Consider the following 23,219-nt stretch of genomic DNA (forward strand, 5'->3'; position numbering starts at 1 on the left):
ATATATATATATATATATATATATATATATATATATATATATATATATATATATATATATATATATATATTTCTTTTTTTTTTTTTTTTTTTTTTTTTTTTTGAGAATTTTCAATAAATAATAATAATAAAATAAAAATCGCTAGCTACCGCACGCAAGTATTCTACCGTTACAGCTTAATGGACCACAAAAATCCTGTGATTCATTCATTGAACTTGGCTCAATACAGCAAATCTTTTAGGGTGAACTGTTCTCTTTGGTTTTCGGGATAATTGATCCGAATATTATAACGTTTTACAATAAATGAAGCTAAAGTGCAACCCTTATTTTAGATCTAAATGTTTTATTGGACACTTCTAAGAGTATTTCATTAAGGTATGTACTGTTGACCAGGTAAAAGCAGAAATGTACACAACTTTTTATTTTTAATTAGGAAATCTTTTTGTTGCCCACAACAATTTTCTAAATAGCTGGACACCTCTGGATTAAATTTAAGTAGAAATACACAAGTCAGGTTGTTCTTGACCTCTTGGACTTTTCAATTAAATTTTATTCATATAGCGCCAATTCACAACACATTATCTCCAGGCACTATACAAAGTCACTTTCTTAATTTAATGTGAGGAGTCAACATTTCTAGTGTTGACCTGTTTTATTCAATCTGTACAATTTGGCTTGCCGGATGTCAACTTTCAGGGCCATATCCTGACTGATGGAGACCCCTTTCCATCTTATTAGTGCTCTGTGTTATTTGCTGTTGGTTCCCTAATTTTTATGCACCATCTTTTTGAGAATTGACTGCATCTTATATATTTCTTTTAATTAAAGTTTTGTAAATGTTCCTTGTGACACAGTGCTCCATCATAATAACAATCCTTCTGCCTTTCTTGCCATTGCCCATTTAGCCTCGGGCTAAATGTGCTTGCAGATGCATGCATACCAAGCTCTGCACTGGTGGTAGCGTGGATCTCTAGCTCGCTGTGGGGTGGCAAACATATCCTGGAGCTTGCTGGACTATATTGAATGCCCTGAAGCTTTCCCCTGTAGTTGAACCGCTCATTTTGAAGTTCTCGAAGGGCTGGAAAACTGTTCCCTCAGTTGCAATACTCTTCTCTGCTTTGTCCCTACATATTCAGCCATTTTGAGGCAATGGTGACACCAAAAGCGAAAGATTTCCATTAGCTCTTCAGCTCTTTAATGAAGGTTGAAGAGCTATAATAGAATGGCTTTTCAGTCCTACGAGCACAGATGTAAACACTACTGGCAGTCTAGCTGGAACTTTATGCTTTGGACAAATGACACTGGGCTTTTCTGCAACGCTCCAGTTAAAACAAATATTGAATCTGGCAGAAAAGAACTTTGTGCACATTGTTCAGCGTGTCGGAGGACGTGTGATGCTGTCACTCCAAATCGATGACAATTGTCAGAATGCACGACATTATTTTGAAATACCAATAATTCTTTGAAAAAAACTTGAATTAGATGAAAACAGCACTTCGTGTCGTCTTTTTTTGCATTTATATTTGTACCATCCATTCATCCATCCATGCATCACCAATTTATCTGTGCAGGGCTGCAGGCGCCTATCTCCTGTGGTCATTGGGCAACGGATGAGGTGAACCCTGGACACGTTCATCACAGATACACAACCATACCTAGGAGTTATTGAACTGTGGAAGGAAGCTGGAGTACCTGGAGAGAACCCACACTTGCACAGGGAGAACATGCATACTCCATGCAGAAAGACTCCTGGCCAGGATTTGAACCCAAGACCTTGCAGCAAGGCAGCAGTGCAACCAACCATGCAACTTTGCATTCTTTGCAATTCTACCAATATTTCTTTCCTAATTTTACCCTTCGTGTAACAGGTGTGCTCAGAATAAAGGTTGGGGTTTTCCAGAAAGGAAAGCAGAGTTAAGATAGAAAGACAAAGGGTAGGAATTATTTTAAGCCTGCCTGGGCGTCCGTGATTGTGCAGGGCGCTGTGCATTGGCTTGCGACCTGACAAGTCACCTCCCATCGGGTGGCGTGCGTGATCATTTTCACGGTGGGTGGGGTTTAGCAGCTCGAAACCAGCTGGAGCTCCTGGCTGATAATTGTTTTTATTCAGAACTCTTCCTAGGAAGGTGGAGACGCGTTAACGACGGGGGGACTCTTCTAACTCAGCGGAAAGATGCGGTTCTCCCTGACAGCCTCCATGTTTCTGGCTTTGGGGTTGATCCTTCCTAACAGAGTGTCGGTAAGTCGCCTTTAAAGCTCATTAAACGAAGGAGACGTGATTAACCTTTTTTCACTTCCTGTTGTGGAACTAAGAGCCAAAAAAAAAAAAAAAAAAAAAAGTCATTAAGTTTATTTGAAATAAAACAGTTTGGGATTTTTTTTTTTGTCTTTCTACTTTTTGAACATTCAAACTTTCAAACCAAAACTCAATTTTCAGGGACTGAAGTTGCTCATTGATTTATTTTTAGCCACTAGCTACTTACAGTATGTTGATTGTTGAAAACGTCGCTGTTCTGACGTCCATAGGTCCAGCAAAAAAAAAAAAAAGTAAATTTATTATTAATTATTATTATTATTATTATTATTATTATTATTATTTGTAGTATTCGTTACTTAGCCCAGTTTTGTTATACAAAAATACATTTAAATAGCAAAATTACTTGTTAATTAAATTCATACAAATTTTAGGGCACAACATGGCCTGTTTTTTTTTTTTTTATCAAAAATTTTTTTCTATGTTAGCTATTAAATGAATTCTACCTAAATAAATAGATGGGGAAAAAACTGTCCTTACTGTATTTACAAGCACTTGCTGTTCAGGTTTATTGTAGGCTTGTTTAGTGGGTGTGGGGCATTATGACAATTATCATAAAGCCCTACAGGGTTTTCATGATAAGAGTGTGCAACGCTCACAAATTCCAGGTATCTACTTTTGTTTTGTTTTTTAAAGACTCCAAAGAATGCTGTCCTTCAGCTACCGCTGGAAGTAAAGAAATACTATTTCCTTTAAAACATTTATTTTTCTTTAACAGGTCTCGCAAAATGTATGTAAATGCAAAAGCATTATTGCAGACCCTGGATGTGATCATATAATTATACAGAATAATAAAGTGAAATGCAAATGTTCTTTAGTAATAAAAAAGAAGAGAAATGAGTACTTACAATGCCTTATTGACATATTGTAATGTCATGTTTCAACCTTGAACTTTAGTCTGTTTTATTTGGATTTTATGTAATAGACCAACACAAAGTAATGCACATTAAATGGAGAGCATCTCTGAACATCATCAAGTATTACCCTAGATTCAGCATTTCAATTAGGTCTGGACTTTGATTGGACCATTCTTAAAAAATGTATTTTGGCCATGAGTCAGTGACAGTAATGCATGACAGCCAGGATTGTGGGGTTTTTAAGTGAAGCAGACATGCAATGTCAGCAGTGTGGTTGTTTTTCCACTGTGTCGAAAGAAGACATACAAAACGCAGCATGTAAATCTAGATTATAACCCACGTTCAAAAATTCAGTTAGCATATTTTTCAGTCGGTACAAAATTGTGCAAAATTTGATAATCTCAGAACACATGTCAGTAAATATTGGTTATCGGACATGAGAGCAATATTAATATCGGATATCAATATCGGCACAAATTTTCATATCGGTGCATCCCTTGTTCTTTTTTGTTTTATACAATAATTGCCCTGTGTTTTAGCTCCATACATTTTCATCAGCATTAACCAGTTTCCATATCCCTGCTGAAGAAAATCATCCCCACAGCATGCTGCTGCCACCACCCTGGCGTGTTTAAGTTGATGTGCATTGTCAGTTTTTTGGCCATTGATGCGATGCACGTTGACAAAAGGCTAACTTTTGATATAATCTGACCAGAACACCTTCTTTTTTTCTTTTTTTTGCGGCTCTAGTGGCCGCAAAAAAAGAGAGAATACAATGAACCAATATTTTCCTTTTTTTCCCCCAACATGACTATTTCACCTTTGTGATGTTATTGGATTGTGCATTAGGTGTGGAAATGAAAAATAGACGCATGCAGAGTGTGAGTGTATGACACTTGAATTATGATTTCCTAGCAAATATTGCTTCTGAACAGCCCTTTGAAATTGTGGCATTGCTAACTTATATTTTGTGATGATAATGTTAATTTGATGTGTTGTGCAGCTTTCCTTTTTCAGATGGCTTGAACAGTGCTCGGGATATAGTTTTACAGCTGAATGCTGTTTTTAAGCTTCTCCACAGCCTCATCCCTGGCCTGTGTGGTGTGCTCCTTTGTCTTCGTGAGGCTTTTTGTTTACTAATGTTCTGAACAGCTGCATTTAGAATCAAGTTACATACAAGTGGAATCTATTAACCTGTCAGCTAACTTGTGAAGGATATCGGCTGCACTAGGTTTTATGCTGGGTTATGAGTGTAGAGGGGCTGGCTACAAAAGCCATGGAGCCCTTTCCTTCCACGTCACACAGCTTTGCACTACTTTGTGTTGGTCCGTCATGTAGATATACACCAAAGTACATTTAAGTTTAGAAAAGTTAAAGGAATGGGAATGCAATTGCAGTCCACCGTATTTATAGGCACTTACTGATGCTCCTCTAGGTTTATTGCAGGCCTGTTCAGTGGGTGTGGGTAGTATGACATAAATCGTGAAGTCCTGTAATGTTGTCCTGATAAGAATTTGCTGTTCTTGCAGTTTCACGGTATGTATTTCTGCATTTATGCAGATATTTATGGGCCTATAATGAACATGGATTAGACAGTTACATTTCTGTTTACTCAGTGTTTATAAATTCATTTACAAAGTAAAGAAAAAATTAGATACTTAACATATGGGTGGAGTTATGCAATCGTCTCCTATTATCTGCTCATGACTCTTTGCTGACGACATCCTGGATCCTTATGGGATTGTTAGGGGAACTTTGTCTTCTTGGAAAGATTTATTTCCTTATTGCTCCTTAGAACCTTGTATAGTTCAGTTACTGTCATATATATGCTAATATGTTTAATTTTCCTCCTTTAAATAAAGCTTTCTGGACTTCCAGAGGACATGGAGGGATCAGGAAATGACCTGGAAGTTTCTGGTTCTGGAGAGGATCCAGATCATGGTATATTTAAACAGTTAAGAATCCCATTTTTTTCTAAATATTCCCAAAACATAATTTAGTCCAGTTTTTTTTTCTTTATTTGCTTTCTTGCCTGGTGAAAATGGAAAAACTCCAAAGAATGGACAAGCAGCAAACCTGGCCCAGATATTGTGTTAAACCCAGCAAACGGAAACCCAAATACTGCCAAGGTATGACTTAGTTTAAAGAAATTGCCTGTAATATGGTTGATGATGCAGGAAATAATGGGGCTGCTTTTTTTTTCTGCTTTGCTTTAGAGCGCTTCCTTTCTTAACACGGGCAGCTCACACAGGCATGACGGAGACGCTGCACCGAAACTGGTTGTTATATCAAACAGCGAGAGTTTACTGGAAAACAAAGAAGTCGCTGCAGGTACTGCGGGATACAGACGTACTGAAGGTGACGAATCTATAAAAATGTGAATTTGAAATAAGCTCGGTTATTTATATTTGCGTCCACAGCTGCCATTGCGGGGGGATTAACAGGAGGAATATGTGGAGTTTTGCTATCAGCGATGCTAATCTACAGATGGATGAAAAAACACAAAGAAGAAGCTATTCTCAGTCAGAAAAAGGCTTCAGATGAAGACTATCACAAACCGATCAGGGACGTATCCAGGTTGGTTTTAAATGTTTAAAGCCCTGCAGGGTGCCTTCTTCCCTTCTTCTGGATTGTGGAGAGCTGCTGTGAAATAAATTTCTCAAAAGAACTGAAGGATCAACTTTTTATTTTCTTGCACTTAATCAAAATGCACCGTGCCACCTGAAAGTATTCATCTCCTTCAATTTTTCAACAATTTGTCAGGTTGTGTTCTGTAATAATTTTGAGTCTTACTTCTTTTCTCCCCCCCTTAAAGACCTGCAGTACACTCTACTCCATGATGATGAGGCCAAAACAGATTTTTAGGAAGATGCACAATTGTTTTTTTTTTTTTGGCTTAAAGGTTGTTAATCCAGTGGTTTATCAGTATTCTTGTCCATCCATATTGCTCGTCCATGCAGGGTCACAGGGGAACTGGTTCCTATCTTAAGCAGCAGCTGGCAGGTAGGTAGGGTACATCCTAGACAGGCTGCCAGTCCAGAACAGGGCAACGCAGAGAAAACACGGGACAAACAGCCATGCACGTTCAAACCTGAGAGCAATTTTAGAGAAGAACATTCAGACTCCATCCCAGCCTGGGATTTGAACCCAGAACCTTCCAGCTGTGAGTTCAATCTAGCGTACGTGCCTGATTGTTAGAGTGCATTAGCATTGGCTGACCTTCTGAATCGTCGTCCTGTATGCTCAACGTAATGCTTGGGCTTTGCCTTGGTGTCTGGTTCTGCCTCGTTCACCTGTCTTACCCACACCGTTTCTCCCTGATTACCCTAGTTAGGTTGGGAAGCCAAATCTAGGGAGGGTCCCGGTGGTTCTAAAAGTCTTTCATTTATGAATGATAAAGACCAAGGTGTTTTTAAGGACCTTCAATGCTGCCAAATTAGTTTTCGCATCTTTCTCCCGATTGTGTTTCTGAACACAATCTCAGGGATCTCAGCACCATTCCTTTGACTTTATTGCTTGGTTTCTGCTCTGACATGCACTGTCAACTGTGAGACCTTTCATAAGCAAGTGTGTTCCTTTCCAAATCATGTCCAGTGACCTAAATTGAGCAAAGGTGGAACCCAGTGAAGCTGTGGAAATCAGATGCAGCTAAGAGGAGTTTTAATTTGCCTAGCAAATGCAGTGGATGCGTACTTAAGTACCTACAACATTTATCTTTTCTTTACAAAAATACCGGAAAACATGTTCTCACTTTGCCACTATGATTTTTTTTTTTGTCAATATTTGTTTTTAAAAAAATCAAATATTTTTCAGAATCAGACTAATATAATAAACTGAGTGAAAGAGAAAGGATGTGAATACTTCTTGGTGGCTGATGTGTTTTTGATCATTTACCATTTGTATCTGTAAACTGACATTTACTTTGAATAATTTAACTTTATTTTAAGATGGATTCAGTCTGTTCCATATAATCCTTGACACTGGTTTGAAACCGGATGCAATGCACTAATTGTCACGAGTCTGTAGTTTCCATTGTTTTGTTTTCTTTGTAGCATTTAATATAAAAAGCGTAAACAAATCTGGAAAAAAATACAAATTTCTGTGGCAGCTTATACCTCTTTTTAGATGTTTGGAAGTTTTTACTACAGAAGATCTTGATTTGTATGTGTTGTCATTATAATAGAACGTTAATGCTATCATCTGCTGCACTTTCCAGATCTTGTGTTTTTGTTGGTTTTTGCTCACTTACAAACAACTTTTTAGTGTCATTAAAGTTTGTACTAAGGCTTTAGGTTTTCATACTACATATTTAATGTATTAATTTGTGTATGGGCTGATTTAGTACTATAAGGGCAGTAAAAAAATATACTCACCTTTTTTATTTTGCTAAAAAATACAAAATGAGTCTGTAAACCTACTATGTAATAGGATTTTTTTCTCTCCATGAAATAAACACTTTATACACTTTATGTCTGATCCTGATTCTCATTATTTGGTTGGATGATTTAATTAAGCAGTATGTCAAGCTTATAAGGGTAGAAAAATAATCAGAAACCACTAAATTTGTGTAATGTTAAACTGTATGCCTGTCATAACTGTTTTATTTCTTCTTCTGGTGTTAGAGTGTGGACCCAAATAAATGGGAACAAGTCACACCTTAACATGATTTAAGTTGTTTTGGCATAGATGCAATGCTGGTTCATCACTTGAGTCGGAAACCTTTTTAAGGTGGAATGTGTGTGTGTATGTTGGGCCCAAGCATACAAAAATGCACTCTTCTGGAAATGGTCAGGTACAAGGACTGAACTTAAAAACCTGGAGTAGTCAGTCAGTACTAAGAAATCTGTTAGAAGACTTTCAAAAATCTCTGAAGAACTGTTTCCCAGGACCACTTCTAAGAATTAATTACTGACTCCTTGAAAATTGTATTGAAATTGTATTGAAACTTTCATTTATTTCAGTAACTCAATTCACAATGGATAAATCAGGCTAACACTTACTTTATAAATGGCCCCAACCTCAGCCCTATTAATAATCTCTTGGTTATGCTAATTTGAATCTAAATAAAACTTTGTGTAGATTTAACAAAATTGACAAGAGATTTTAAATTGCGCAACCAAGTGTGTGTGTGTGTGTGTGTGTGTGTAATAAAAAAATATAAAAATAAATATATATATATATATATTAAATGACATGGTTTGTTTTATTATTCACCCACCCTAAATAAATAAATAAATAATGGCTCAAAGGAAGTTATAAAGTCCAAAAATAAACATGATGTACACGGGAACTTCAGATTAGAACTGCAAACCATTTTTATATCCTAAGCTTTTACTTTTTAGGGTGCAATAAAAATTTGGTTCTGGTTCTGCCTATTCAGAAACTTGATTCGGTGACTTCAACATCTTTCTTTCAAGGCACAGTTTCACTCTTTTTTCACACTATAAACATGACGATGTATGTTTTGTGATAGACCAAGACAAAATACTGCATTATGGAATGGAGAAAGAGATATCTCTTTTATCTCACAAATAAAAATGTGAAAAGTATGGTGTGCATGTTTATTTAGACCCTTTATTATGATACTGATTGCCTTCAAGGGTAATCAGTAAGCAGACTACTAAATTAACATTTAACATATATTAAAGCTAGTGAATGACAATTACTTCTTAACTTTTAACAAAGTCAACAATTCCTGGCTGCATTCAAAAGGTGAAGCTGTTTGAAAGGTTATATTTATATATTTTTGGAATTCTACTTTGCTACTTTCAGTTTTAATTATTTGATATACTATACTTTATCATTCGTTTTTCACTAGTTCTTTTTTTTAGATCAAGGTCCAGCAAGCGTCGCGGATCGCTTCCGCATTCGGAGGCCTCTTCGTTGCCATTGGTTACAGCAGTTGCCAATCAAACGCCGCGTCTCCGCCCCTTCCGGAACAACGGAGCGTTTGTTTTTAGCTACAGTTGTGCGCAGGTCGTCGAGGGAAGTGGTGGGCGTTTCTCCGCGGTCGTTAGCTGACTGTTGATGCTGAGAAGATTTTGCCGACGTTTCCTGCCAGCTCTCCAGATGTTTCTCCCTACGCTCGTAGAGGACATGCATCACTTCAAGCCAAGCCGAGATAGACTGTACACCACCCGGTGCTGCGGATGTTGCCATGTTCGGACCGGGACCATCATCCTGGGGACATGGTATATGGTGCGTTAAGATGGTTCTCGATAACGGTCAATACGCCACCGCTAGCCTGCGTCGTTCGTCTGTTAAGTTCGCATAATCGAAGAGTTACATAAACCTTGCGATGTAGACATGGTTAATGTCCAGTTGTGATTGCCTTTTTTTTTTGTTTACTTAAATGACTTTTGGGCTCAACGTCCGACCGTCAAAAGCCAGTTTTATAGGGGAAGTGATGCTAACAGGATGCTAAGGGTTAGCTACGACTGGCTAACTTGTTTGGTGCTTCGCTTCGATTGGCCTGTTCAATTTTACTGTTGGAGATTAAATTAAACAGCCCTTTGCAATGAACGTTGTCATTGTGTGGTTGTTGGAGGCATTTTTCTTTTATGTGAGACCCGGACGCGTCGAGCCTGTGACATTGGGCTTAAATTAGCCGATGTTTGGCTAACTTCTGCACAACCGTTATCAGATGGTAAAATAAGAATGCGCAGAAGCACATCGTGATAAGCGTACGCGGGCTTTAAAAAAGTCTAGAGATTCTGAATAAATAGATGTTTACGCAAAATCACAATTGAATATTCCCTGTGGTGAACAATTGTGATTAGAACCGCAATACTTTTAGTTCGTCGTTACTGTGAAGTTTTCCTGTGGTTTTGAAGTACTACACATGGCATTATCATAACAACATAATAATACCAATACCGGTGTAACTGGATTATGCAACTATGAATACAGGCCTTAAAATAATAATAATAATAATAATAATAATAATAATAATAATAATAATAATAATAATAATAAATAAAAATAAACTGTGGAAGGAAACATGATTGTTTGGTTTAACTGCTTAACATGTGTGGTTAGCCCGCCATCAGATGATTGGTTCAGATCTGGAAGCATATCTTTGTCATCTATGGCTTCTGGCCCGTTCTCTGCAAAGATGTTCCTGTGCACTACTCCGGCTACCTACCCATGGGACTCCATGTTTGTGGTTTCTACCTGCATCTTACACCTCACTATTATGGATCTGTCTCTAGGACATTGCTGCACAGCAACACCCTCTGTTGCTATTGCATCAAACCACTGATCTTTTACTACTATAATTTGTCCTTTCAAGAAAAATATTTTCAGACCTGCCTTAGCTAACTATTGCCTCAGTATGGCATTTGCAACATGCCATACTGAGGTGTATATATTCAATGCCGTCATAGAGCTTGTATTTACCAGTTAAATATTGTCATATCTAAAAGGTTGTAGTAATTAAAAGAGCAAACAAATAAACATGTCTGTGTCTTTTTTTTTCTTTCTATTTTCTTCCTAGTTCACTTACATTTTTGGGACCTGTCATATCCCAGCTTGAGTGTTGCCTAGGTCAAAATAGTCTGTGCCAGACAGTACATGTAGATTACATCTCTGCTCGGTGTTCTCGTCCTTTTGTCTGCTGAAGACAGTGAAAGAGCCGAGCTCAGACCTAAATGCAAACTTACAAAAACTTTGGCTGCCGTCACAACTCATCCTTTTTCTTTGCCTAGACTGTGGTATGCCGGCATGAATATGTAGGGGCTCAGTGGATTAAGCGCTATAAGCAGGGTGAGTCATTTGTGTGAGTGAAAATCGAGTAACAGTCACGTTAACAATCAGTTTTGAAAACAGGTTGGAGTGCTTTACCGCCAAATTTCCGGCCTTGCTTGGAAACCTTTAGATCCGTTTGCCGAAGGAGAGTTTTGTTAGTGTGCCTTTTTTTATTTTCATCCACTTTCTTTAATTCTGTCCCAGCGCTCTAGATCTTACTTCCTATTTGAAGGGCCAGGCAAGCTTTATTTTTTTTCTTTGGATTAACTTTACATCATATAATTAACATAACACACACCAAACATAATGATAAAAAAAACAACAACTTTCATCCAGTCTCATGTTTTATTTTTATAGTTATTTGGTTCAGCAAGGCACTTTATTCTTTTGATTATTTATTTTTTATCCGTTATCTGCAGCTAGAACCTCATACCGCTTTTTAAAGTGAGTTCCGCTTAATTTCAGTTTCAGTTCAATTTAACTCGTGTTTTATTCTCTTGCGGCCATATGTACAGGTGGTCAACCTGTTGATGGGAATCCTGCTGACTGTGGCTGTGACGCACCCAGAGAACGTACCAACCATCGACCTGCAGTACGAGGTCATCGACCATTACTTTGCTTCCGACCGGATGTCCGGTAAGACGAAAGGATCTGCTCAAGAATAATTTTCTTCACAAAAAAAAAAGATTTGGGTTGAGTATAAATGGTCATAAATGCAAGGAGCAACGAACTCAGCGGTGTAGCTGTTAGAGTTTGATATCGGTTTTTATTTCATCCCTACTGAACGCCAGAGGCGGTGCTTCAAGCACTGAATGATCACTCTTGCGCTTGCGCAGGTCGAGAATTAGTATCAACAAAGTCACCTGTGACCTACCGGTGATCAGCGGAAGCCTATATAGGCACGTGACACCGGTAGTTCAGTCCCTTCTCATCTTCTCGCACGCAGGTTTGTTGTGAGCGGTTCCTTCTACAGACACGTGAGTTTTCTCTGTATAACCGCTTTCTCCGTCAGCTCGCTGCCAGTAGCCCCGTGATCGTTTGCGGTCGGAGCTGCGGGCGTGCTCGCCCTCCAGGGGCTGCGCGAGCGACGATTGTGCCTACAGACCTCATTGGGTGAGTCTGTTTCCTTTCATTTTTCTGAACCCCGCGGGTAGCGTCTTGACCCGCCGGTGTTGCTTGAGTTAGCAGCTGGTAGTAGCTGCTCGTTTTGTTTACTCACCGGTGGCGTCCTCCGCCCGCGTTGAGTCCTTTTGTTTAACCTGATTTAAACAAGTCGGTTATCGTTCGTTTTTACCTCGCCGGTGGCGTTTTCTGCCCGCGCCGAGTTTATTGGTTGAATCTGATTGAAACAGTTTGTTACTGTTTACAGTTATCTCATCAGCGGCGTTTTCTGCCCATGTTGAGTTCCTTTGGTTGAACCTGGTCGAAACAGGTCGTTACTGTTTACATTACCTCGCCAGTGGCGTTTTCTGCCCGCGCTGAGTTTTCTTTGGTTGAACCTGATCGAAACAGGTCGTTACTGTTTACATTACCTCGCCAGTGGCGTTTTCTGCCCGCGCTGAGTCTCTTTGGTTGAACCTGATCGAAACAGGTCGTTACTGTTTACATTACCTCGCCAGTGGCGTTTTCTGCCCGCGCTGAGTTTCTTTGGTTGAACCTGGTCGAAACAGGTCGTTACTGTTTACATTACCTCGCCAGTGGCGTTTTCTGCCCGCGCTGAGTGTTTTTTGGTGAACTAAATTGAAACATCCATTTCACTAGTGGCGATTTCTGCTCGGTCAAGTGGGTGAAGCGGCTCCTGAGTACGGGCTCCATCACTCAGAGATGGAACGTCTTTGTTGTTCCACTTGTTTAGCCCCTTTGCATCCTGAGGATGGCCATGACCTGTGTCCCCCTTGTCTGGGTGTTGACCACCTCAAGGAGGCGCTTACCGAGGCTGCCTGCCCCAATTGCAGCGTTCTGCCCCATGCGGCGCGGCTGGCCCGGCTGTCCTCAGTCGAGCAGCCTGTTCCCTGGATGGGCTCTCACCAGCAGGAACAGTTGCCCCCTGGCCAGGGGTTATCCTCTAAACGCCCTGCCTCGGACGCTCCACAAATAGCTGGGAAGAAGTCCCGCCATTCGGGGCGGGGGCTGTCCTCTAAAGTGGATCAGTTATCCTTACTCAGTGTATTTTCTGGTCCCCAAAAAGAATGGGAATCTTCGTCCGGTGCTGGACCTCAGGGGGCTCAACACCTATCTGAAGGACATGCCCTTCCGCATGCTTACAGCCAAGGGGGTTCTGCAGGCGATCTCCCCAGGCGACTGGTTCACGTCAATCGACCTGAGGGATGCATACTTCCACGTCCCTGTGGCACAGGTTCACTGGCGGTTTCTCCGCTTTGCATTTCAGGGGTGCCATTACCAGTTCAGGGTACTCCCGTTTGGGCTCTCCCTGTCTCCCCGAGTGTTCACCAGGGTGGTGGCAGCAGCTCTGTCCCCCCTGCAGGCACAGGGAATTCGTATACTGCCCTATCTGGACGATTGGCTGATTTGTGCTGCAACCCGCAGTCAGGCGATCAGGGACACCCAGTTGGTGCTCTCCCATGTGCACCGGCTGGGTTTGAAGGTAAATCTGGAGAAGAGCAGCCTCACCCCCTCCCAGGTGACAGTGTTCCTGGGCATTCTCCTGAACTCTGTCTCCATGACCGCCCGTCCTTCTCCCCAGCGGGTGACCAGTATTTTAACTATGTTGCCTGCCTTCCATCGTGGTGCGGCACCACGTTTCTTAGATTATCTGAGCCTCCTGGGCACGCTTACCGCTGCTTCCAGTGTGGTTCCACTGGGGCTTCTCTCACTGCGCCCTCTGCAGATGTGGCTGAACAGCCTGGCTCTGGACCCCACCCGTCAGGCACACAGACACAGGAGAATTTGTGTCGCGCCGCACTGTCTGCGGTCTCTGTCCCTGTGGAGGGACGAATCCTACATTGTGGGAGGAGTTCCGCTCGGGCCCCTTCCGTGCCGGAGGGAGGCTGTATATACGGACGCTTCCACTCTGGGTTGGGGCGCAACCTGGCGGGACCGCGTGACACAGGGAGTGTGGTCCACACGGGTGCAGAGGGAACACATCAATGCCCTGGAGCTCCGGGCTGTAGCCCTCGCACTCCGGAGTTTTCTTCCGGGACTACGGGGGAAGCATGTGCTGGTCTGGTCAGACAACACCACAGTGGTTTACCACATCAATCACCAGGGTGGGTCCAGGTCCCCGAGACTGCTGTCCCTAACACACCAGCTCATGGTGTGGGCGTCGTCTCGCCTCACCAGCCTCAGGGCGGCCTATATTCCAGGCTGGCGCAACGGGCCCGCGGACTTCCTCTCCCGCACATCGCCTCTTCCAGGAGAGTGGCGACTCCACCCGGAGGTGGTGGATCACATCTGGGGGACATTCGGCAGAGCAGGCGTGGACCTCTTTGCCTCCAGAGACACGGCCCACTGTCCCCTCTGGTTCTCCCTGTCAGACAGTTCCTGTCCCCTGGGGTGCGATGCGCTGGCCCACGATTGGCCCAGAACTCTCCTCTATGCCTTTCCCCCATTGGGTCTGATTCCCCAGACCCTCCTGCGGGTTCTCCAGGAAGGGCACAGGCTCCTGCTGATAGCCCCATTCTGGCCAGCGAGGACTTGGTTTCCTCTGCTGCGCAGGCTTTGTTACAGCTCGCCGATGCCCCTCCCATCCAGGAGGGACCTCCTATCCCAACTGGGGGGTCAGATTCTCCACCCCGACCCGGGCCGCCTGCGCCTTTGGCTTTGGCCCCTGCAGGGTCCGACCCCACGTTCTCCCGATTCGGGGGCGATGTGGGCCACACAATAGCCTGTGCATGGGCACCATCCACCCGGGCTGCTTACACAGCCAGATGGGCAGCTTTTACCACCTGGTGTGTCAATAAGGGGCTGGACCCCATACACTGTCCCATTCAATCCGTGCTGGACTTCCTTCAGGAGTTGCGTAACCGGGGGCGGTCCCCTTCCAACCTGAAGGTCTATGTGGCTGCCATTTCCCACTGGCACACTGGGTTCAATGGCTGCTCTGTTGGAAGGTATAGGGACATAGTGCTGTTCCTCAGGGGCGCAAGACGCTTACATCCTCCGAGGCGCCGGATGGCTCCTACCTGGGATCTTAATTTAGTACTGGAAGCTCTTCATTCCCCACCCTTTGAGCCGATTGCAGCAGTGGATCTGGAACGGCTCTCAATGAAGACGGCCTTCCTGCTGGCCATGGCTTCCGGCAGACGAGTGGGGGAACTGCATGCCCTGTCTATAGCCGAGCCCTGTTGTCGGTGGAACCCGGATGGCTCCGGGGTGACCCTGTGGACCGATTCTTCCTTCGTCCCGAAGGCCCCCACAGTGGCAGGCACAGTCTTGCCGCTTCGGTTATCCCGGTTCGAGTCCGGGACCCCTTCTGAAGCTCTGTGCCCAGTCAGAGCGCTGGAGGCCTATGTCCGCGCTACAGCGAGCATGCGACTGACCGACAGCCTCTTCGTATGCTATGCTGGCCAGCGGCGAGGTTGTGCCCTGTCCAAGCAACGGCTGGCACGTTGGGTTGTGGGGGCGATATCTGTGGCATACTCTCTGCAGGGTCAGCCCCTGCCTCAGGGAGTGCGGTGCCACTCCACGAGGAGCCTGTCAACCTCGTGGGCTGCCATGACGGGGGTGCCACTGGAGTCCATCTGCGAGGCGGCCTCATGGTCTGTGCCGACCACTTTCACGAGGTTCTATAGAGTTAACATGGCTACGCCTCATCCTCTCCAGGGCATCCTGCAGCAACCACCTGGTGCGTCCCGCTAAGGTAGGTGCTGCTGCCGGTTTCCGGTGGGTTGTTCCTTTCTTTCTACATCCCTCGGGACCTTGTTGGCATACGTCATTCAGTGCTTGAAGCACCGCCTCTGGCGGTCAGTAGGGATGAAATAGAACGATAGTTACGTATGTAACTACGGTTCTATGAATCCCGGATGACCGCCAGAGCGTTCGGTCCCTCGGTATTGCTGGCTCACGAGAAGATCGAGGGACTGAACTACCGGTGTCACGTGCCTATATAGGCTTCCGCTGATCACCGGTAGGTCACAGGTGACTTTGTTGATACTAATTCTCGACCTGCGCAAGCGCAAGAGTGATCATTCAGTGCTTGAAGCACCGCCTCTGGCGGTCATCCGGGATTCATAGAACCGTAGTTACATACGTAACTATCGTTGTGGGTGCAATCTGGTGGGTTTAAATTGGATTGTATTGACTTTATAATTTAGTCTATTCATTGGGATTGTTTTATAGAGTTTTGTATCAGTTCTATGTAAATAACTAACTTAATTAAACATGTAACTTAAATGTAGAAATATATGTAGTAAACCCGTAGCGAACATATGCATTTACTGCTAAAAGTGGACTGAGTACATGTGACTGTAAGAATCTTTTTGGAAGCATAACATGAAGGATGTGTGGAAAGACGGTGTAAGAACCCTTCACTGAAGCTCTTTATACGCTGTTAAGAAAAATTAAAGCAACATTTTGAAAACACATCAGGTCTCAATTGAGGGGGGAAAAAAATCCTGCTGGAAATATTTACTGACATGGACTGAGTAATGTGTTTATAACAATAGGCTGCCACATCTTTTGATGAAAATGATATAATACTCTGATTAAATGATGTTCCTTTAATTTTTTTGAGCAGTGTATAAGCCCCAATTAAGTTAATCTAGTGGAATTAGGTATTTTTTCCAAAAATACAGGATAATGCCTGTCGAACTTTGTTTTAAAAACAGATATAGAGTCAACTGTATTTTCCTCTACAGGTGGATGGTAATACTAGTAAAACAGGTTGAAGTGCTTAGCTCATTCATAAACTAGTTTTGAGTTATCAGCTCCTGTAGACAGTGATTCTTCTTTTTTTATTTATTTATTTTTTTCTTCCCCAAGCTGCAAGGAGTGTCAGGCTGGTTCAACCGATGCACAGCTTGTTTGCCCGAGACACACAGTAACAAAGAGTTCACCCAGACTGCATCGCTGCAGCAGCTCTGGCACAAGCAGCCCACGGTGCAAGAGTTAACTAAGTGAGCGGAGACGCGACGAGAGAAAAGAGGATGCGAGAGCTAGACCATTCAATTATCTCAGACGGTCTCTTTAATATTTACCGTCGCCGCTGAAAGGATTGACTTAATGCTCCCCAGAGCTGCCCTTTTTAAAGCCGACCGAGAAGGCCCCTCTTATCGGCGTATGCAAATCCCGGCTGCCTCTTTAGGGCGCAGGCAAATACGCGTTTTTATCTCCACTCACCATCCACTCCCAGCTTACACGGTTACCGGGCTTCAGCGATTGCATCTCTTTCTCTCTTGCAGAAAATGCCTGTGTCGGATTTGCCATCTCTCTGCTGATGCTCACCATCAGTGCCATGATGGTATACGGAGCCATCACTGTAAGTCGGGTTTTCACAACACATTGAAGGGATTGTCATGGCTTCCTGTGCAAGTATGTAATCCTGGGAGGGAGGGGGGAGTTCAGCTTCCGAGCTGTTTTAGAGCTAGCACCGGGGTTGAGAAGTAAGGCATCATAAAGCGTTTTGAGCAGCTGTCTAAAAAAAAAAAAAGAACTGTGCTTTAGGGGGTTTGTACCACGCCATGCTGTGTTTTCACTGCGTGTCATGTTTACCTCACAGGCCTGCCCGATGGCAACAAGAACCGCAGGTTTGATAGCTTTGTCACACGAACCTTCATTGAACTGCTAGCTCGAACCGCGCAGCTGAAGTATGACTCACGTCCGCTCGCCGGGAACACCAGACTGTCCGTCCAAAAAGTCCTACTTCAGCTGCGCTAAGACAGCCTTTCCTGTAAAGCGCGTTAGAGTCCCTTCCAGTAGAGAATGGCGACTATCGCCGCATGTGAGAGATATTAGGAACGTAAACGTTAGCCTGAGCGACGTGGGCTTCTGCCCCAGCCCAAGTGTTTTAGTGAAATCCCAAATGCTTTGCTAATAAAGGAGGAACCACAGTGCTTATTTTAATTTAAATCTGAATGTAATCTGTATAAGAGAAAACATTTTTTAACTCCATAACCAAGAAGACTTGGGTATAGAATATGTTTGTTTATGTTATTTATTTCGAGAACGAAATTAAATGATGTGTGGAGGTTGGAGGAAACTAAAGCGTTGTGGTCCTTCCAAATTAAATAAAAACCAGCACGCGTTACTGTTTTATCTCATTTATTATTATTTTTTTTACCTGTGTCCACCTTCCTCAGCACCGTGATGGATGGCTCATCCCGTTTTTCTGCTACCAGCTGTTTGACTTTGCTCTGTGCTGCCTGGTGGCCATCAGCTCTCTCACGTACCTTCCTAGGATCCGGGACTACCTGGAGCAGCTGGTCAGTCCCAACCGCTCACTGTCAGGTTTCTGGACATAAGGTTCTCTTATGTCCACTTCAACCTCTATGACTTTGCCCGTCGGCTCACTCAGCGTTGCCTGTTTTTAGCCGCGCTCGTTTTACTCGTTAATAAACAGGAGGTTGCGATTATTGTGCATGAAGAAAATGCACGATTTTAATAATAGGATTATCCGTTTTTGCATATGACAGTATGGTTATTTTATTTTCAACAGCTTGAAACCCTTTGAACATTTTTAAATGTTGTGATGTTACAGCCAGAGTAACATCACTGTATTTTATTCAGTTTATTTGAGATAGATTAGCACGAAGCAGTGCATATTTTGAAGTATAAAGAAAAAACAACAACAAAGTAGTCTTCAATATGTTTAACGCATAAAAAGTTAAATAGGGTTTCATGCAGTTATCTTTCTGAGTCAGTTGAATCCCCTGTTTACGTCTGTTACAATTGCAATTAGAATGACTAAAGTTTCTACTACTTTGTCAAGCTAGACTCGTATTATTAAAAAAAAATTCCTCTTTACAATATTTTGACAATATATTTTCATAAACATATATTAGCCATTGCGCGCTATTCTCTTCATCGAAGCCCAACGAGTGCATTTTCAAAATAAAATCCAGATTTTCCAAAAATTAAATCTTACTATATAGTAAATTTGAATTAATCGATTTGTCGCCCAATCCTACGAATACATGAAGATGATTGTATCTAAACCTGGAGTGCCTGGGTCCATCCACAAGAGCTACCGTCCCACAACTTTTAGATGCATCCCTGCTTCAGCCTCCGCTTGGGCGGAGAACCTCGGCCACGGTCTCCCATTAAAGGTTTCTCCATCTCTGACCAGATTCCTTGTCATTCCTATAGAAAAAAGAAAAGCAGCCCCACAGCATGATGCTGCCACCGTCGCATTGTAAAGAGGGTGAGGGTTTTCCGTCCCTTATAGTGTTCACAAATGTACAAACGTTCTTAGGCCTCTTGAGAACAGCTGCTGAGGTATGAAGGGACTCTTGAAGGCAAATAATCACACTGGGTTTTATTTAAGGGTACCAAGGTGAACAGGGCTAAAAGCAGATGCATGCCTCCCTTTTTAAGTTTGTAGGTGTAACGTCACAAAATGCTAAATAAAAAAAGCCAAACTTCAAACTTCTGAATATTTTTGCCAGGCATTGTGTTGCAGTGGATGGTTTAGATAAATAAGACAGTGACGCGTTATTGTTGTGGACAGACGAACGGGTGTCAGTGAATACAATCTACCGTTTACAGTCGGTGGGGAGTTCTTATAAATGCAGGTTCGGCTGCGCTCACTAACATTTTTAATAGAAAGCAGTTTATGTAATCGGGCCCTGGGGCCATTAAATGAGAATTACTCCCATGACCTTAGAGCTCTGGCACTCACGCACACAAACCGCACGGATACTTAAAATGAGCAACTACCACGCAGTGATATTACATCAACAGGAATGTAAAATGAGAAAGGTCGCTTTGCATTGTTTCTTTTTCTGCTAATAGGTAGCGTCCGCCTGACAGCGGGGGGTTCATTAAGGTTGGGTGTTTTCAGTCGTTCGTGTGTGACTTAGATAATTTTGTGAACTGAAATTATATGGCAAGACTCCGGTGACGACACGACGCCGTTTTGTTCTCTCTGCCTCTCAGCCGGATTTCCCCTACAAGGATTACCTTCTGTCTCTGAACTCCAGCTGCCTCCTCCTCTTCGTGTTGGTCTTCTTCGCCTTCCTGATCATCCTCAAGGTGAGTCTATCAGTTACGCAGCAAAAAAGAAAACCGTTTACGTCAAGCTTGAACCTCGTCTGTCAATCGTACGACCAGTTGGCATGCGAGCACGTAATATCTGGCTGCCGAAATAAAAATGCCCGATGTTTTATGACGATGTGTGATTGTTCATGGATGACTGTAGTCCTCTCTTTGGCTTCCAGGCTTACTTGATCAACTGCGTGTGGAACTGCTACAAGTACATCAACAACAGAAACATGCCAGAGATTGCTGTCTACCCCGCTTTCGAGACCCCTCCCCAGGTATGTGGCAGCCGCCGTCAATATTTATGGGCAGGACGTCGTTGACATGATGACATCCTGGCAGGTGATTTCATGGCTGTAATGTCTAAGGCGAGCCAGCAGGGGGCCCACTAGACGCATACAGGAGGTCTGGCATGTTGAAAATGCAATAAATAACAATAATGCGTCACAAAGGCGTTAATTAACATGAATTACAAATAATGTAAATGTTCTTGCTATTGTGTTATGGATAGTATATGGTTTCTCAATATATGGGGGGAATTGTTTTGTTTTTGTTACCCAATATACTAAAAAAAAAAAGACTAAAAAAAGCATAAATTTTATTTGAAAAGTTCCTATTTACAACAGCAGAGTCGCCATCTTTATGAAGCGTATTAGGATTCAATCATGCCAGACATCTTTTAAAATCCTGTTTAACTGGTGCAATGGAAGTGATATCAGTTCTCCATAGGTGAAAAAATATTTAGTTCATCCCCCAATTATGTGACATTTTCCATGCTTGAAGGTAAATAAAAGCAACAGCTACCTTTTAGAAAGTTAAAATAATCTGATAATGCTTTACAAAAGCAGTCAGACTCCAGGCATTTTTTCTAGATTCATGTTAAAATCATGTTATTGCAAGTTGTGACATCTATAACTGTGATCATTTGGAAAGGAAGCTATACATTTTACCCGAAGATTATTGGAATTAGATAATTTCAACTTTTAACTGGAGATGTCTTAAAAATTAATGTTAAAATTCTGTTATTGTAGATATGTTTGTCATCAGCTCTTAAACATAATGTTTAGTTTTTTGCCAAAACGTAATTATTTTAGGTTTTCCAGATTTGAAGATTTAAAAAAGCAACAGTTGCATGTGGAAACAAAAGACTTAGAAATAATCATTAAGGGAAGAGTAATATCATTCAATTATGTCAATTTTTTTTAACCTCAGGCGATTTTAAAACGCATCTTAAAATTGTTTTAATATAAGTGTTCAGTTGTTTTTTTTTCTTTAAGTTTACTGTAAAATATATTGAATTTTCCTGAAAACAAAAGCTTTGGAAATCTAATATTCATTATTAATGATTCAGCACATTGTAGCAGAAGATATGAACTCTTTTTAACTCTTAAACCCAAACTATACATGTTTGACAGCTCAAAAAAAGCGCCAGGTACATTTGGAAGATTCATCAGTTTTTCTATGTTTCTGCTTCGTCGCCTGACCTGCTGCGTTTTAGTCGAACCATTTAAAAAAAAAAAAAAAAGTTCTTATAGGAGACCAAATGAATCTAACGACTTCCTTCTTCCTTTCTTGTACAGTACATCCTGCCCACCTACGAGATGGCGATGAAGATGCCAGAGAAAGACCCCCCTCCTCCTTACATGCCGGCCTAAGCACCAGCCGTGTCGCCAGGACACGCCCATGCGCACCCAGTCGTCATATGCATTCCTACATGCCCCGTCTAACCATTTCTGAACACCACGAAGCCCTTATCCCCCTCTGAACCCTCTGTGTCTGTGTGAGGCCTTTAAAGATATTTCCTTCAACCTCTCCGCTGTATTTCTTTAGAGTGTTAATGGAGCATCCTGGAGATGTAATTGTGGGGGGAAGGGGGAGAGAAAAATGTGAAAGAATTAAAATGTGTGCGATAATGAATGGATGAATGTGGCGTTTGGGTGGGGGAAAAAAGCATCAGAAGGAACCCCCTCTACCCTTTCCTCCCTAGACCCTCAGCCCTTTTTTAAGTCTTAGGAAAAGGGATATGTGAAAAAAAAAAAAATATTTGCTTGAAGTTTGCTCATGAATCCAGCACCATTTTATTAATAGATCAATATATGAAGTACTAAAGAATTGTTCAACTATGACAATCCGCTTCTTAGTTCTTACTGTTGAGTTTGTGTTGCAGTTTTCTGCTGTTTGTTAAGGCCTAAAGTATTGCAGCTCTGTCCTGATTTCAGTCTTTAGCACTTTTTTTTTTCTTTTTTTTGGGTCTGTATTTATTTAGCTTCGCAGTAGTACGGTTCACAGCGTCATCGCCGCTTTGCTGCAGTGTTGCTTGATGAGGAGAGCTGCTGAGTTTTGTTTTCCCCCAGCGGGAACCGAAGGAGGGAAGAACATCGATCGTTCAACGTGGAGATTAACAGCTAGTCTTGTGAACATTAGTTGTTGCATGCTTATCAACGCAATCCTCCCATTACTTTATTAGTAATGATTTTATCCCTGTGGAAAATAAAAACAGTTGACTTAAATAAACGTGTCCGAACAATTTCAAGATCTCTTGATTTTATTTTCTCCCAGATTTACCTCTTTTTGACCTCAATTCTTATTCTTCTCTCATCTTGAAACACCGAACATTCTTCTAGTTACTCTAAATTTGCACATGCACTCGACAAATGTGGCTTTTAATGGAAAACTGGCTAGAAAAAGGACGTAAGGAGTCTTGCAGCAAATTTCTTGTAGAAGGTGCTCCAGTCAGATGGGACCACGTGTTGGGATGTGATTCTTCAAGAACCAGGAAGCTTGCAAAAGTCCAAACCCAGCCAGGGATTGGTTAAGACTGCTCAAACAGACTATCCAGTCTAATAGACTTTTTTGCAAAGAAAAATTGGCACAACTTTGTGTTGTTGGATCATATAAAATCTCAGTAGAATGCAGAGAAATTCAGAAATGGTAACTTGCTCTGTGAGTATAATTGCTGTTCAGTATTGTCAAATTTGTGGAACAGAACAATCCTTTTATTAAGGAGAATAATGTGACAGGAAAATCAGATTTTTATAAATGCATGCTGTGTGTTTTTGGACGCAAAAAGGAATTCAGTAATTTTTACATCCGGCTTAGAAAACAATTTAAAATCTGACAAATCGGCATTAAAGATAAAGATCAGATCA

The 23,219-nt window shown here is 42.2% G+C and overlaps 1 protein-coding gene and 1 non-coding gene across 2 annotated transcripts; both read left to right on the plus strand.

The window, feature by feature from the left end:
• Positions 1 to 2,099: 2,099 nt before the first annotated feature.
• Positions 2,100 to 7,640, plus strand: LOC105930768. The gene is made up of 5 exons (XR_004932838.1): positions 2,100 to 2,239; positions 5,034 to 5,112; positions 5,230 to 5,300; positions 5,388 to 5,502; positions 5,592 to 7,640. It is a non-coding gene; the product is annotated as an uncharacterized LOC105930768 (transcript).
• Positions 7,641 to 9,120: 1,480 nt separating this feature from the next.
• Positions 9,121 to 22,603, plus strand: laptm4a (lysosomal protein transmembrane 4 alpha). Its single transcript, XM_012869110.3, has 7 exons — positions 9,121 to 9,369; positions 11,433 to 11,553; positions 17,277 to 17,353; positions 18,174 to 18,296; positions 19,969 to 20,064; positions 20,250 to 20,348; positions 21,651 to 22,603. Exons 1-7 carry the CDS (start codon positions 9,199 to 9,201, stop codon positions 21,723 to 21,725), a joined length of 762 nt encoding a protein of 253 aa, XP_012724564.2. The 5' UTR covers positions 9,121 to 9,198; the 3' UTR covers positions 21,726 to 22,603.
• The last annotated feature ends 616 nt before the right edge of the window (positions 22,604 to 23,219 follow it).

The sequence above is a fragment of the Fundulus heteroclitus genome, chromosome 15, assembly GCF_011125445.2.
Source record: "Fundulus heteroclitus isolate FHET01 chromosome 15, MU-UCD_Fhet_4.1, whole genome shotgun sequence".
Taxonomy (NCBI): Eukaryota; Metazoa; Chordata; class Actinopteri; order Cyprinodontiformes; family Fundulidae; genus Fundulus; species Fundulus heteroclitus.